General features: G+C 44.3%; 1 protein-coding gene across 22 annotated transcripts in view; it reads left to right on the plus strand.

The window, feature by feature from the left end:
* The window catches only part of PMCA (plasma membrane calcium-transporting ATPase 3), a 111,600-nt gene that overhangs the window by 41,110 nt on the left and 53,302 nt on the right, over window positions 1–17,188 (plus strand). For 7 of the 22 annotated variants that reach the window (XR_012997930.1, XM_076364395.1, XM_076364394.1 and 4 more), the window contains exons 1-11: window positions 6,863–6,961; window positions 7,753–7,918; window positions 9,076–9,353; window positions 9,449–9,646; window positions 9,953–10,179; window positions 10,275–10,410; window positions 10,511–10,645; window positions 11,980–12,015; window positions 14,235–14,617; window positions 15,234–15,718; window positions 15,979–17,024. Coding sequence is in view for 21 of the 22 variants with exons in the window: in XM_076364395.1 (XP_076220510.1) it covers window positions 9,197–9,353; window positions 9,449–9,646; window positions 9,953–10,179; window positions 10,275–10,410; window positions 10,511–10,645; window positions 11,980–12,015; window positions 14,235–14,617; window positions 15,234–15,718; window positions 15,979–17,024 (2,803 nt within the window). In the remaining variant the exon portion in view is untranslated. The other 15 variants (XM_076364379.1, XM_076364378.1, XM_076364381.1 and 12 more) reach the window with 9 other exon arrangements.

The following is a 17,188-nucleotide window of genomic DNA, read 5'->3' on the forward strand; positions in this document are numbered from 1 at the left end:
GAATATCGCGACGCGAATTTTCAACCGACTCTCGCGGAGTCGAGTGTTTATTTATATAATTTATTTGTTAACCGTGAAGCGGATGTTTCTATCGTAGAAACGAACCGTAGGGCAACGAGGTAATTAGCTATCCCGAGTAACTGCGCGAGATCGTTTCGAATAATGCGTTGGTTTTGTTGGAAAGCGACGTTTCGCGATTTAATATTAAACATCATAGTTTACAGTTTCGCTGTGTCAAATGATTCGGTGACTTAGAGTCACCACTCGATTGCGAAGGGTTAATCCTACACGAACCGCGACTCGTCGGTTCTCTCGGTCGGCTTCGTTCTTATTCCGACCGACGAGAATCGCGATCGTCACCGACGAAACAAAGAAGCCGACAGACGACGGAGAGAAAAAGAGTAAAGTCGCGGTATCTGGGGCAAGAACTCGTAAAACTCGCGGTGTCCGGGAAGAATTCGTAAAATCGGCTCCCCAGCGTCGGCGCCATATTGATCGGCCGGGGCGCAACCTATGGCGCGGACTCCAGCCGCCATGTTTTCGGGCTCGTCTCGCTTTTTGTACGGGGATCTCGAGCGGAGCTCTTCGAGACGGAGATTCTATTCGGTGAAAATTATCGAACAAACGGAATACACGTATCGCGCGGACCATTCTGCGAAGGAAAAGCGACTCGAAACCGTTCGCTTTCACGTGGAAAGAATAGAAAGCTGTATGTTTAGAAATACACTTCGAAATCTCGCAAACAAAAATCGCAATCTATTAACCCTTTGCACTCGAGAAGTGACTCTCAGTCACCACTTGATTTGATGTAGAAAAACTAAAATTTGATATTCAACGTTGAACTATGTATAATGCATTGACGTGTGAAATAATGGGATATAAAAGCTTTGTTTCTCGATTCACTTGCGATTTCACTTTGAGTTAATTTGAAAAAAGGTCGTCTGTGTCTAATTGGAACATGTTAAGTATTTCTAACGAAATACTTCCGAATGCAAAGGGTTAAGCTCGATTCACGTGAACTTACACGCGAAGTTCCATAGTTTTATGAATTCCCGTGGTCGATTGTTCCCGTTGTCGGTTGCATCTCGAGCGCGAAGGGGTTAACGCAACGCTCAAGTTCCCGAACGGACGCGAAACACGCGAGATTCCCAACGAGAGGACCTTACAAACCCATCGAAACCCATTGAAACCCATTCACCGGTGTTGTCCCCTCGCCGCTCGTGCTCTCTCGGCTCGACAGCCACGAACATTCTCATTTTCGACGCGAGAGACATGGGAGAGCCGGAAACGGTTCAGTTTCGGGATGAATTTTCGGGATTAACTCGCTCGTTGCGTTTCCCGTGCGCGATCAGCTTCGATTCATTTATTTATTTTCCTATCTGTTCGTCGATCATCGTGCTCTCGATCCACCGATTCATCCAGAAGAAGCGTTATTGACTTCTCTTGAATACAAATGAAATATTCCTCTTTCATTGTCGATCGACGTCCGGAAATCTGGCCTTTTCCCTGATCGATCGTTAACGTTAACACTAGAACTACGTGCTAGTCAAAATGACTGGTTTCAAACTGTTCGTTTCGCAATTATTGATACCTTAAAAGCATGTAATGTTCGAAATGATCTTGAAAATAAATAGTTGCACTTGAATGCTATAATGAATGTCTGAAGAAACTAATAATAATCTATCGTTACAATTTTTCTAACAGTTACATATTAATCGTATCAAGTGCTCAGTTGTTCTAGTGTTCACGTATTCTTCTCGATTCGCGTGTGATCGATCTGTAAGTTTCGTTGAACGTCGTCTCATCGAGAACTTTGGAGCGCAACGGTTCAACTCGATCGAACGTCGACATTCCAGCGAGATGAAATTGTATTTGGAAGACTGAGTCGCGAACGAGTGATAGAATTATCTAGTTCCCTTTTTTCCTATTAATTAAGCAATCGGTGTATCGTTCAGCTGAATCTGCTGGAAATTCGACGCGAATTTCTCGAAACGTACGGTAAAGCCGATCCGAATCTCGAGAGAAAACAGGCGGATAAGATCGATCCCGTTCGAACCGGTATTGTATATCCGATAACGATCGAGGAGTGATCGATTCGGCGCTATCTGTCGTTTACACACCTCCGTTAATCGAGCCACCGCGACAAATCAGCCGGCAGCTAATGGACACGATCGCAATCTCGATCGGTGGCTGCTCGAGACGAGAGGCCCGATTATTTTTCCATCGATCTCGCGAATGTGTCTCGCTCGTGGCAACGATGACGATTCGATCGTTGAGCAGCCGAGGAAGCTTCGACTGTCCCCTTCTTTCCTCCGTTTCAACCCTTTGCCTTACGATCACGCGACTCGTGACGACTGCAACTGCAACTAATTCTCATAGTATTCCTAGCGAAAATGAGAAATGCTATAACATTTCCTGCGTTCGACGAGTACACGCTCCGTTTTTTGATTCTTCCAACTAAATTAACTGGTCAAGATTCTCATTTTCAATCCGATCGATGAAATCGAGACGACACCCGATCTCTCGGCCGATTCAATTTACGCGAGGCAGGTGTGTCACGTTTCCAACGGCCGCGTTAACACGCGACCGCGAGCGATCTTCTCGTGATTCGCGGACGTTCGATAACGGTCGAGTGATTTTCGCGCGATCTCGTGACGTCAAGGAGCACAATAAACAATATTAACGTGGGGAATGATTTACTCGCGGGAATCCCCGGCGATTATCTCTCTCTCGCGGAACTGCCGGTTCTCCGGAGAAGAAACGAGAAGTCGTCAAAGGATCCTTCGTTCCTCGTGTGAACGCGAGCTTTACGGTTGCCTCGATGATCGTTCGTCGAGGTGAACGCAGCGTTATGCTGGGAAAAAAAACATTTAAAAAAATATTAAAATAAAACAGCCTCTTTCTTTAATTTATGTACGATTTCTCGTTAAGTCAATTTGAAAGAATGTCGTTGGTGTTTCATTAAAAAGTGTTGAATATTTCTAATGAAAAACCTGTGGAGTGCAAAGGGTTGAAATTGCTTGGAATTGCTTGGAATTGCTGGTAATACCGATGAGAAAAAGTTTCGAGTGCAAAGGGATAATATCGTGTAGCGTAATGCAATGTAATGTAATGTATCGTAATGTAATATAACACGAAAGCCTCTCGACGCGCGAACCGATCGAAGAATGATCGCGTCTCGTGCGAAGGCTGAATGAAATGTAAAATAAGGGCAGTTACCACCTTTGCGCTTAGTAAGGCAGTAGTTAGTCTTCCCATCGAATCAGCTTCTAATTAAGGAAGCCTTCCCCTGGTCAACAACTCCGCACGCATCCAACCTACACAGCCGTCGAGGAAGGGGGATTACTCGATTTCTTTCCGAGCCCTGTCCGATTAACACTTCGAAACGAACAAAAAAACGGGGTCAACGAACGGCGCACGAAACTCTCCGTAATTTACCGAAAAATCTTGATCAACTCCGAATTCGCGAATTAACCCTTTGTCGACGAAGATTCTTTAACCCTTTGCACTCTGTAGACGCCCCTCAGTCGCCATTCGATTCGATACAACAAAATTATTGAGTTTGATATTTAATATTAAACTTTGTACGGTGCATCGATACGTGAAATATTGAAAGGAAATAGTTCAGTTGCATAATTTATGTGCGATTCCTTGTCGACTCGGCGTGAAAGAATGTCGTTGACGTCTCATTAGAAAATGTGGAGTGTTTCCAATAGAAAACTTCTGGAGTGCAAAGGGTTAAAGTACACAAAGCTGGCAACATATGAAACTAAATTGCACCTCGAACGCTTAACCAAGTAATTAACCCTCTGCACTCAAAAGTTTCTGAATGGAAATATTCAACACTTTTTGCCGAGATATAGGTGATATTGTTTAGAACTAATTTAACGATAATTCATAGATAAATTAAGCAACAGAGGTGTTTTATTTCAACATTTCACGTAATAATGCGAAGTTTCATTTGAAATATTAAATATTCAACTTCGTAGTTCTGTTGCATCGAATCAAGTGACTGAGGGTCACCTCTCGAGTGCAAAGGGTTAAACTATGATTATTCGAAGAACACAACAATAACAATGCAATCCGATCGAATGATTGAATGTTATATCTTTTACAATTTATTTCGTTCTACGAACTCGTACGTTAATTTAATTGTTAATTCGCCGTTCTAAATTTGTCGAATTCAATTGAACTGAGAGTCACCCCTCGAGTGCAAAGGGTTAAATCATTCGTCCGCAACGTGGTATTCCAAATACGAGCATCTCGTCTCGCCAAGATGTCCACGTTCGTCCGTAAAGGGTAAAACTCGAGCGTAAGCTCTGCCTCGCGTGAAAGTTTCAAACGGAAATCGTCTGTCGCGATTAATTCGATCTCGATTATCGTTCTCGCGTCTCGACGACGAAAATCCGCGTTCGGCGAGCTCTTTGAACGAGCTCCTCTCAGGGGCGTCGAGTGTTTAACGATAAAAAGGTTGGACGGGTCGCGCGAGCCAGTCGATATCAAGAATTCCTCCTCGATCCCCGGCGACGATTGTTCGAGAACCATTGTAAAACAATAGAGGGGAATCCGCGTGAAAATACGGGAATACGAAAATAGTTGGGAATCGGACGCGGCGAAAGGATTCTCTCCGTCCCTCTTACTTTGCCGCTCTGTTTGCCCTCGTATCGACTGCCGCACGGGGGCTGCTGGGTGGGAGGGAGGGAGGGCTCGGCTCTTCAGCTCAATCAACGATATCGAACGCCGCGCGCGTGTATACCTCCTCCACGGACCGAAATATAGAACAGGAAATATCTCGCGTATCCACGCGGCCAAGGAAATGGCCTCTGATCGTTTTACGAAACAATTCCTTTTAGCTCGAGGACCCGACGCTCTCGACAACGTAATCGAGATTACGAAACACGCGTGCCTTCACCCCTTGCCTCGCAATAACGCGTCGGACTTGTGGCCAACGTTTCAACCCTTAGCACTCGGAAGTTTGTCACTAGGCATATTTTAAGGAAAATTTCGTATTTAACATTGAGTTAAATGGTAATCTGTCGATACGTGAAATGTGGAAATCAAATACCATTGTTCCCCTTATTTTCTGAATAGATCCCTCGTTGAGTTGAACAAAATGTAATCGAGATTACGAAACACGCGTGCCTTCACCCCTTGCCTCGCAATCACGCGTCGAACTCGTGGCGAACGTTTTAACCCTTAGCACTCCAGATGGTTTTGTAATCTATCGTCAGCTGCGACTAATTTTTGTAGTATCCCTAGCAAAAATGAGAAATGCTATAACATTTCTTAGATCTTTGATTTTCCTTCTTAGTGGAAAATTTGGATGTGTGAGAAATTGAATAATTGTAGGACAGTTTCTTTAAGATTCATTGAAATATCTAATATCATTCCTGGTGCAATATTGGAGCCTACAGAGTTCAAAGAGTTAACACTTTGCGGACGAAGACTCTTCGAATCGTAGGAAACCTTTAACCCTTTGCGAACGAACGCGGACGTTTCGGTCAGATGAAATGTTCATATTTGGTATACCACGTTGCAAACGAATGACTTAATTACTTGAATAGCAAGCGATCAGTGTGTAGTCCCGTTTTTTACTATTGTTCAAGCATTCGATGTATAATTTAGCTTTGCGTGTTGCAAGCTTTGTGTACTTTAAAGAGTCTTCGTCCGCAAAGGGTTAACATACGAAGCTAAATTGTATATCATTCGCTTAATTAATAGAAAGAAGAAAACTACGTACTGGTCTCTTGCCGTTCGACTAATTAGATGATTTGCCGGCGACTTAGTTTTCCAAACCTGAACCTTTCATCTCGCTTTTTCATCTCGTTTCATTTCATGTTTCGAAGATTAAGTCGCAGACAACTAATTTAATTACTCGAACACCAAGAGATCAGCGCATAATTTCTGTTTCTCCTATCATTTAAGTAATCGATATATAATTTAGCTTCTGTTGAATATTTTGTACATTTCGAGGAATCTTCGTTCGCAAATTAATTAATTCGACGCAGCAAACTTAGAAAATTTTCAATTCAATATTAAACCTTGTGTAATGTATCAACACATAAAACATCCAAGTAAAATAGTTCTGTCCCTTAGTTTATAGCAGATAATCAATTGTGTTAGTTGCGAGAAACATCGTTAATATTTAGTCGGAAAGTAATGAATACTTTTAATGAAAAATATTGTCGAGTGCAAAGGGTTAATCGACCTCGTCCGATCGAGGATAACGGAAAAGGTAGTCGCAATCGATTTCAAACGGCCGCGAGAGTGTCGATAAAATAACGAACTGCCCGTTCCCGCCCTAATTGCCGTATCGCTCGACTCGATTCAGCCCTGGATCGACCGCGCGCGCGATCGAGACGGCCGAGTTCTCGGGTCGATCGACATAACCTATTTCGTCGGCCGGCCGGAAACAGGACGGGGACACACACGTGAACGCTGGTAATTCGAGGAACAGGAATAACGCTGGCGTGATGTAATTTCTTCCAACAAATTAGCTAACCGTCCGGCCGGCCGGACGGTAATTAATTCATTGAAGGGATCCGCGCGATCACCCTGGGCCGGCTTAGATCACCGCGCGAATCGCGTCGTCTCTCTCTCTCTCTCTCTCTCTCTCTCTCTCTCTCTCTCTCTCTCTCTCTCTCTCTCTCTCTCTCTCTGTGTATACGTGGCTGTGTGTGTGCGTGGTGATAGTGTGTGCTCGTGTCGCAGAAACGAACACGCGACACGCGAGAAAACCAGTTGTTCAACCGGCTGCTGCCTTGTAATAGGATGAAAATAGAGTTGTGAGTAAAAATTACGTAAACCCGATGAATGAATCAGGTTGAACTTTCCGAGTGAAAATCGCGCGAGATCGGCCGCCAGTCGTCCGCGAGAGCTCGAGTGCGATGCGTCGCGTCGCGCCGCGTCGGTCTCGCATTCCACGTTCCACCACGGTGCCGTAGATCAGCCATTGCGAAACGTACGTGGTCCCTCGGTGCCAGGACGCGTCCACCGGCCGCCGATCGAATCCCCGCCTCCCTCGTCCTCGGTCGAGTCATTTTTACGAGGAGTACTCTAACCGTTCGCTCGAGCAGACTCTCCGTTGTTCGACGCGTAAAATCGAATCCGGCACTCGACGTCACGCGAATTCGGTGACAGCGTTTCGTACTCGGACGTTCGTTTCCTCGGTGGCCTTCGGAGGAGCCGAATTCTGCTAGCGATACGCGTAGGAATGACGGTAGATCGTTACGAGGGATCTTGGGTTTTTTCTTTCTGTTATTTAATCACACTTCCGCTTGTAGTTTCGTTGTTCGTTCGGCGTTAATATCGAATTTTGTAGACAGGATATCGGAATAGCTTTGCTCGATACTCGTGATCGTTCGAGTTAGGAATATCGCGTTCGAGGAATGTTCATTTCGACTGAGAAACACTGAGTGCGAAGGGTTGGAAGTATCGTGTCAGGGGGGTTAGGAACGTCGCGAGGAATATCCGACGGGGAAGAGATTTTTCGTATCGGGATGAGTAAACGGGAGGAGATTGCTTTCTCTGGGAGATAATTCTTTATCTGGGATATTATTCACCGAGAGATTCTAGTCGGGTACCCCCGTCCGGGCATGTTGTTTCGTCCGGCACTGGGGATTGGCGGAGAGACCGAAGGAAAATAGTGAACTTGGCGCAGTACGCGTGCGAGCGGCTAGAGGGCAACACGAATCGATTACCGCTTTGTTAATGGCTTATTTCACTTAACACGCCTTTCCGTGGTGACCACAGGTTCACTGCTACTGGATCGCGCGGTCGGCGAATCGGTTTTCCACGTTCCGCGGGATCGACAGGGAAGAATGAAGCTCGAGGGCCCGTACCAGTGAAGAGTGAGATCGGTTTGCATGTGAATTCGCGGTCCGCTGTTCGCGTTAACGCGTACACTGTCACCAGAAAGGTAAACGGATCACACATATTCTCTCTCTCTCTCTCTCCCTCCCTCCCCCTCTCTCTCTCTCCCTCCCTCCCTCTATCTCCCTCCCTCCCTCCCTCTCTCTCTCTCTCTCTCTCTCCCTCTCTCCCTCTCTCCCTCTCTCTCTCTCTCTCTCTCTCTCTCTCTCTCTCTCTCTCTATCTCTCTCTCTCTCTCTCTGTCTCTCCCTCTCCCCCCTCTCTGTCTTTGTCTTTCTCCGCGGTGTCCGGCCTCTCTCGGTCGCCCACTCTATCTCGCTCTGTGTTCCGTCGTTCCGTCTCCGTCCGCGCGGTCAGTGTTATTTTTAGATCGGATATCGATGATGCCGCCCGTCTAAATCGCCCCGGTCCCGTTATTCTTTCCCGTCGTGACAGAATTTCGGAAGTGATCGCGAGGCCGAGAGCCTCGCCGCGGCCTGGACACCGACTACGGCCGACCATCGCCTCGACGGCCGCCACATAACCTCAAAATAGCATCGGCGTTCAGTGACAGCCAGTCTCTCTGTCGCCGCATTCCCAGACACCGACGGTGATCTTGCTCTCGCCCTACTACCTGTTCCTCGCCCCTGGCCAGTCGATACGTGTCTCGGGTTCATCGACACGAATTTCCCTGTTGTGTGTCTCCGGAAGTCGCCTGTGTCGGCCACTGAAATGTCCCTCCTCGATCGGGACAGATTTAAAGTCCCGTCGTTGCTGCTGGCACGTTCGAGCGATTCGTAACCTTCATGGTCGCGCGAGCCAATTGGTTAGGATTGTGTGTTGGGAGACTGTGAACGGTGGATCGTAACAGATGCCGAGAGACGTCTGTGTTTTCTAAAATAGTTTCACGTTTTGAGCATTTTCGGGGTAGATTATTTTGCTGATAGCGTTGGGCATCGATCGGGCCATTGGATGATTTGTGTCTGTATTTGTGACTGGTTCCAACGAGGGAGACTTTCCGGAGAAGGTCTATGGAATATCATTGTAGCGGAGTGTGGCACACCTATGCGTGTAGTTGCTCGTATTTGTCGCAGTGATTCGGATCAGTTTATTATATGCTAATCACCCTGTTTGTGTTTCTACGGTCTTGGCGAAGAGATGTTTAACGTGGGGATATGTTTCGAATGTGCGAGAAATGTTAGAGACGTTTGTGTTTCTGTTACAGTTGTCGGCCCTCCAATTTCCTGGAGACCAGTGGTGTCAGTGACACCAGAGAATAATAGGAGCTGCTAACTTTAAGAAGCACAGTAGAGTTGGCTTAGGCCAACCTTGGTGGACGAGGCGAAATGGCAACAATAGATGGCCGACCGGCCCAATATGGTATCAGTCTTAAGCAACTTCGTGAGCTTATGGAGCTCCGAGGACGTGAAGGTGTCAATAAAATCAATAGCTATGGTGGTGTGCAGGAGATTTGTAAAAAACTATATACTTCACCCAGTGAAGGTAAGGATTAACGGATTATTCTCTTCTCCGGTGATCTTTTCATTCTGGAAACAGAGTTTACGGAAAACAATTTTACCTTAATTTATTGTGTACAGGTCTCAGTGGATCAGCAGCGGATATCCAACATAGACGAGACACATTTGGTTCGAATCTAATACCTCCAAAACCACCAAAAACGTTTCTACAGTTAGTGTGGGAGGCTTTGCAAGATGTTACGTTAATCATCTTGGAAGTAGCAGCATTGGTTTCGTTAGGTCTTAGCTTTTATCAGCCAGCAGACGAAGAGGAAACACGTAAGTGTGAATACTGATATGTACAATCATATCTTTCACTGATACTCCTTAATCAATGGATAATGAATAATGGCACATCGTGTTTAAATTTCATGTAGTTATTGAGTAGCGTTGATAATATATCTGATTAAATTGTGGATTTCACATTTCATAATATAGTATTACATAATGGTTTGATAAGTAAATCGTATACACACGTGCGGAGAGCTGATTCATAATCACATGGCTACTTGTAACGGAAAAATTTGCATTTTATCGTTATTTCGAGGAAAGCGAAAGTAAAATGGAACGTCCATCAATTTTCAGCTTCAATCGATGAGGATGAAGCAAAGTATGGTTGGATAGAAGGACTTGCTATATTGATTTCTGTGATTGTGGTGGTATTAGTAACAGCTTTCAATGATTATTCGAAGGAAAGACAATTTAGAGGCCTCCAAAGTCGAATAGAAGGGGAACATAAATTCTCTGTTATTCGGCAAGGGGAGGTGAAACAGATATCTGTGTCAGATATTGTTGTTGGTGACATATGTCAGGTACGTGGACGTTAACTTTCGATGATAATACATTTCTGTAATTTAAATAATTCTGTTTTCACGGCCTTCCTCAAACTCGACAATCTATCGTTTAGATAAAGTATGGAGACTTGCTGCCAGCAGACGGTATCCTTATACAAAGTAACGATCTGAAAGTGGATGAATCTAGTTTAACCGGAGAATCGGACCATGTTAAAAAAGGAGAATCGTTCGATCCGATGGTACTCTCTGGTAAGCATCGGGGGGCAGTCTATTTCGATGAAAAATGATCGATTACTCGAATTTCTTTATTTCTATTAATGTTCACTTGTTCTTTTTCTTTGTCTTACAGGTACTCACGTAATGGAGGGCTCTGGAAAAATGTTAGTAACCGCGGTAGGCGTTAATTCACAGGCTGGTATTATCTTTACTTTGTTGGGTGCTGCCGTTGATCATCAAGAGCAAGAAATCAAGAAAATGAAGAAAGGTATGTAAAGATAATTTCGTTGAACAGTAATTGTTATCTTTAATAGTTTTTTCAATTTTGGGGATATATTCCAAGTAGCAATGTAGCATTTCGTACAGGCGTATATATATATATTATTTCTATTTTAATGGAATTGTTTTGAGAATGACAGTGCTAACGATATTTTAAAGATCTTTCCATCTGCCACTTCCCTATCGTAGAGTATACGAAGCAAACGAGTCACAACTAGACAATTTTAATTATTTATCGAGCAATAAGGAGTTTCCGAAGAGTAGTATAGTGTAAGCAATGCAAAAGTTTCGCATGACACAGTACAAATGCAATCGTAGAGGAACAACAGTCAGAGCATGGAATTTATTTTGAATTGGTGTGAAAACATTCTCCTATGAATTTAGTTCTAGACACTTACTCGTTACCTTTTTTACGTTTCTTTGGCATGCGTTTCTGGCACTCTTAAACAATTTACTATTTAACTGATTAACATTCGAAGATAGCAGAAAAGAAAACTACTAGCCTCTACACTTGAAACGGAAGCAATTAATAATTCATTTGTTCAAACGTTTACATTCCTTCTTCACATATATTCTACGAATGAAATTTCGAGTCTAACGTTGAAAGAGATGGTTAAGTATTTCACGTATGTACATGGCACGCTACACTCACACTTAAAATGCATTTTATTGTTAATGTTTTTCCTGTCCTACATGTCGCATACAAAAGATCTTTATTAAACGACTTCTCGGAGTAGCTTTCATTTGTTAATTTTTCTTTTCATTCTTTTTGTTTCTTTTTCAAAGATCGATTTTTGCTATCAATTGAACCAAGAAAGCTGTGGAAAGCTGTTATCATCGTAGAGCATATTCGAGCGGTGAAAATCGACCTTGCTGCACTAAAAGAAAGAAAGAAAGAAAGAAAGAAAGAAAGTAACGAATAGTCAATGATTAGGAGTGCTTTCTCGTGATTTATGTTGTGTATGTCTTTTATCGTTGCACAACCTGGAAGGCCTGTTAAACGACGCAGAGTGATTTACTTTTTGTTTGTTTGCGCACATGCCTCATTAAAACGATCGTTGTCCAGAGAAAGTAATTAACATAGTAACAACAAAGTCGACGCTTTGTTCCCGAATGACTAGATTCTATTACAACCTTCTGGGCTGTCCACCTTTTTAGAATTAAGCTAAGCCCCACAAATGACCTGATTACAAGATACAATGGCATTGAGATATTTGTACGAGAAATTATTAAATTACGAATATGGCGTAACTTACTCCTGGCATATTACATTTTTAGATAGATTGCTAATCAATTTTGTTTTGCATGCGTTTTTTTATCTAGAGGCTAAGAAGCAGCGGAAGAAGAAGTCATTAACAGGTGAATAAAAAGCACTATCATTAAATTATTACTGTTCATCGTTTTTTTTTCTCGGTGTTCAGCGTGTACTTGTACGTTCGATAAGCACGCCCGCGTATTTGATTTTCTGATCTTTTTTCTTTCTTTTTTCTTTTTTATTTCGTTTCCTTTTCGATTTTTCTCGTCTCGTTACCGTTTCTCTTTCCTTTCCAAGGAAAACGGGTAACACCGCGTCACTCGGCGAGAACAAACAAGAATTTCTTTTTTCGCCGTAACCGGGGGATACTATTTTCATTTTGTTTTACCGTTGACTTCTCGCTCTGTCTACTCTTTTTTCCGTTTTTTTTTTTATCACTGCACACTCTATGGCCTGTCGAGAGAATATATTCGGTCGATTCGGAGCGATTATTTTGATTTTACCATTGATCTGTGTCGCGAGGGAAACCGTGTGTCCGTGACAAGGTAGAGAAAAAAAAGAAAAGAATCGTTTCATCCGTGCTTCTCTGTACCTTCTTCTACCCATTATCTCTGAATGTTTCTTGAAAGCGATGGTTTCTGCATTTGTAATACTCTACTTTAGCTCTGCCACCTTGATTCTGTACGAGCTTCTGTCCTTTCGCATTGCAGCAGAATATGGTCTCTTTACTTCCATCGTTTCTCCACGTCTATGTTTCATTTACGTACGATGGTAATGGTTACGCTTTTTCACTCACACTTCCTCGTTATTATTATTCTCTTTCGCCACTTATTATTATACCATTCACTGTTCTTCTATCGTTCCTTTCTCTCGGATACTGAGACTACCGGATTACACGTAATCCTAGTCGCCAGTATCGCAGTAGAAATTAGAAGGTGTAAGTGTAATATAGCCGTAAGCGTCGAACGAACGTTCGATTCCTGCTCTCCTCGGGCAACCGGTCCGTATCAATAATCGACGCGACGATCAACACGTCAAGCGCCACGAAAACCTTGACCCTTTCCCCTAAAGAATTATTCTTCTGTGGCGAACGAAAGCAGGAACGATTATTAATCTCTTAGGCACGACGCGCCACTGTAGTGGCTCCGTCGCTACCAATATATGATAGATCATACCCAATTGTATTACTAATTATTACAGTAAATTGTTAAAGTTAAATTATGTGTATCATATTTTTCAGAAAAATTATAATTTAATCATCAAAGACTTCGTTCCAATGTACTCGCGTGGAAAACAGCATTGTCCGTACAGAGAAACAGCCCCGCGCAAAATTCAGCCGTGCCTAAGAGGTTAATTATTCCCAATCAGCTTGGTCACGTTGTCAACCCCTTGCCATATTATTTACTTTCACCGCTGAGCTCGTGTACCGTTTTGCTACCAACAGTTTGCAAGAGAAGCATTTTCCATTCCAAATAAAAATTTCATTCGAAGACGATACATTGATGATAACATTGCTTCGATCGGTGGAGAACGAACAACATTGAGTTTCGTTGAATTCCTTGAAATTCTTTTCGAGTCCTAATCGTCATTGTACAACAAGGGGTTGCCAAGTCACTCGGGAACGTCGTTGGTGATCGACATGACGCTTAACGTGTCGACGACACAGAAAACATCCGATTAACCGTTTGGATGCTAAACAATTGTGGATATTTACCAGAAATGCGGAAGCGATTGAGTGTGTACGCAAAGGAATTGATAAGAGTAGTTATCTAATGAGATCACAAATATTGTTATTACAACAAATATGAAGAAATAACGTTTATTCAAATGAATTTACTTCGATTCCCTTCTCGAAGAACATAGTAAGAAAATTATTGGCTCTCCGCAATTTTGGCACAACGCGAGAAAAGCGCTCGCTCCTCGGCACTCAAACGGTTAACACTTTGACTGCCACGTCATCTGAATTCGGGTGACATTTTTTACAGAAACTTGGACATTGATTCTTTCGACGATGTACCGAACGAACCGAATTTCGTTGGATGCATGAAACGTAAGAAAGATATCGGAGCAATTATTCAGAAGAATAATTTCTCAGTTTCTGGTTAGCGAAGAAAACTGTTTTACACGGTAGTTTAGATGTTTACGTGGCAGACAAAGGGTTAAACTGTCCGTTCAGAATGATTTTCCGCGAGCCGTAGAAACGGAAGTTTCGCTCGTTTCAAGAGAGAATCCGGCGAACGCGAGCAGGCATCGAACTCGAAGGCAGACCGTTGCCCCGGAAGATGATGATCTGATGCATGTCCCGTGTATGTTCCAAACGAAGGAGACGAAGCCGCTGAGATCACCGGGAACAGCCACGTGAGCAGCGGAGGAGGGAAACCGGAGTCCGGAGAGAATCACCAGCCTGCCAGCGGCGGCGGCGGCGGAGGTGGTGAAACGAAGAAAGAGAAGAGCGTTCTCCAAGCCAAGCTAACTAAACTCGCCATACAAATCGGTTATGCCGGCTCGACCATAGCAGTGCTTACCGTTGTCATTCTCGTCATTCAGTTCTGCGTGACGACGTTCGTTATAGAGGGGAAACCTTGGAAGAATACGTACGCCGGTGATCTGGTGCGGCATTTGATCATTGGTGTGACAGTACTGGTAGTCGCCGTTCCCGAAGGTCTTCCTCTAGCAGTCACGTTGTCTCTCGCTTATTCCGTTAAGGTAACTGTCATCTGCAGCTGATGGGAGGATCGATGGACACGTTGAACCTCGAACAGAGAAAACTTGCAAAGATTTTCATTGATGCAGTGATGCCGATATTGTATAATTGTGTACCGTTAACCCTTTGCACTCCAGAGAGGCGCCTCTAAGTCACCAATTTGACACAGCGAAACTGTAAACTCTGATATTTAATATTAAACTTTGTACAATGCATCAAATGAAATATTGAAAGAAAATAGTTCTCTTCCTCGATGCATGTGAGATTTCTTAATTCGATCTAAGAAAATGTCGTCTGTATCTCATTGGAAAACATTGAATATTTCCAGTGAGAAACTTGTGGAGTGCGAAGGGTTAAACTTGTCATTTCCAAGATCTAACTGAACGACTGTGTTGGTTTCTTAAACGATAGAGCAAACTGTACAGTAAATGACCGTCAGTCGAGCGTCGAATGAATAATGAATTTCATTGATTTTGTAATACTGGTTAAATTTGCGTGGTTAACTGTACAGATTGGTTTGAACGGTACGAAGAAACGTTGAGAACCATATGGTAGCCCCGAAGCGTTGTCTAGAAGAGCGAGTTGAGTAGTTTTCTAATGATGTTTGGTCGTTTGTAGAAAATGATGAAAGACAACAACCTGGTGCGTCACTTGGACGCCTGCGAAACGATGGGCAACGCAACGGCGATCTGTTCAGACAAGACTGGCACCCTGACAACCAACCGGATGACCGTCGTCCAGTCGTACATATGCGAGAAGATGAGCAAAACGATCCCGAAGTTCTCGGATATTCCGAGTCACATCGGAAACCTGATCGTCCAAGCGATCTCCGTGAATTCGGCGTACACATCCAGAATAATGCCCGCGCAAGACCCTACAGAGTTGCCGCTTCAGGTCGGCAATAAAACCGAATGTGCCTTACTTGGATTCGTAGTAGCCCTGGGCATGAACTATCAAACGGTACGGGACGATCAACCGGAGGAAACCTTCACGCGGGTGTACACGTTCAATAGCGTTAGGAAGAGCATGTCCACTGTTATACCGAGAAAAGACGGTGGATATAGGCTCTTCACCAAGGGCGCTTCCGAGATCATCATGAAGAAGTACGCTAGCTTTATTACCGAATCACGAATGTGAATCATGCAGCAAGGTGTTGTAGATCCGATAGAAATAATTGAGTAAAAAAAAAGTTACTTTTCGTTCGATGTCCTATGTTAAGGATATAACAATTGAAATCCTTGTTGCTTGATTCAACTTATGATCGACTCTATATAACAGTTGAGAGAATGTTGAATGTGTTCCGTTGAATTTATTAGAGCCCGATGAAAGGTGGTTAGAAACGTGTTTCTCCTGGTGGTTGCAGATGTGCCTTTATATATGGTCGCGAAGGTCATTTGGAGAAATTTACCAAAGAGATGCAGGAGCGTCTGGTAAAGAACGTAATCGAGCCAATGGCGTGCGACGGGCTTCGTACCATCTCCATTGCTTACCGCGACTTCGTTCCTGGCAAGGCAGAGATCAATCAAGTTCACATCGACAACGATCCGAATTGGGACGACGAGGAGAATACGGTGAACAACCTGACGTGTCTGTGCATCGTCGGCATCGAGGACCCGGTGCGGCCCGAGGTGCCGGACGCGATCCGGAAGTGTCAGAAGGCCGGCATCACCGTCAGGATGGTGACGGGCGACAACATAAACACGGCGAGGTCGATCGCCCTGAAGTGCGGGATCCTGAAGCCGAACGAGGACTTCCTGATCCTCGAGGGGAAGGACTTCAACAGGAGGATCAGGGACAGCAACGGGGAGGTGCAGCAACACCTGTTGGACAAAGTGTGGCCGAAGCTGAGGGTGCTGGCCAGATCGTCGCCCACGGACAAGTACACACTGGTCAAAGGGATAATCGACAGTAAAGCGACCGTGAGCCGGGAGGTGGTCGCCGTCACCGGCGACGGTACCAACGACGGACCCGCGCTGAAGAAGGCGGACGTCGGTTTCGCGATGGGCATCGCCGGCACCGACGTCGCCAAGGAAGCTTCCGATATCATTTTAACGGACGATAATTTCTCCTCGATCGTGAAGGCGGTTATGTGGGGTAGAAACGTCTACGATAGTATAGCGAAGTTCTTGCAGTTTCAGCTGACGGTGAACGTCGTCGCTGTTATAGTTGCTTTTATCGGGGCGTGCGCCGTGCAAGACTCGCCCCTTAAAGCGGTGCAGATGTTGTGGGTGAACTTAATCATGGACACGTTAGCGTCCCTCGCACTGGCCACCGAACTGCCTACGCCCGATCTCCTCCTCCGCAGACCGTACGGTCGCACGAAACCGCTCATCTCCAGGACAATGATGAAGAACATCCTTGGTCAAGCCGTCTATCAGCTGTCCGTTATTTTTATGCTTCTTTTCGTTGGTGATTGTTCTTCTTCTGATTCCTGTACCTTCATTCTGTAGTCGTCGTCCCGCCTGACTCGTCTCTTTCTCTGATTATTTATTAACGCATCGCGTACCGGTTAATTTTCAGGAAACTGAATTGTGATGGCAATTTTCACTGAGGTCAACTTATACCACTGTACA

This window comes from Nomia melanderi, chromosome 2, assembly GCF_051020985.1.
Source record: "Nomia melanderi isolate GNS246 chromosome 2, iyNomMela1, whole genome shotgun sequence".
Lineage (NCBI taxonomy): Eukaryota > Metazoa > Arthropoda > Insecta > Hymenoptera > Halictidae > Nomia > Nomia melanderi.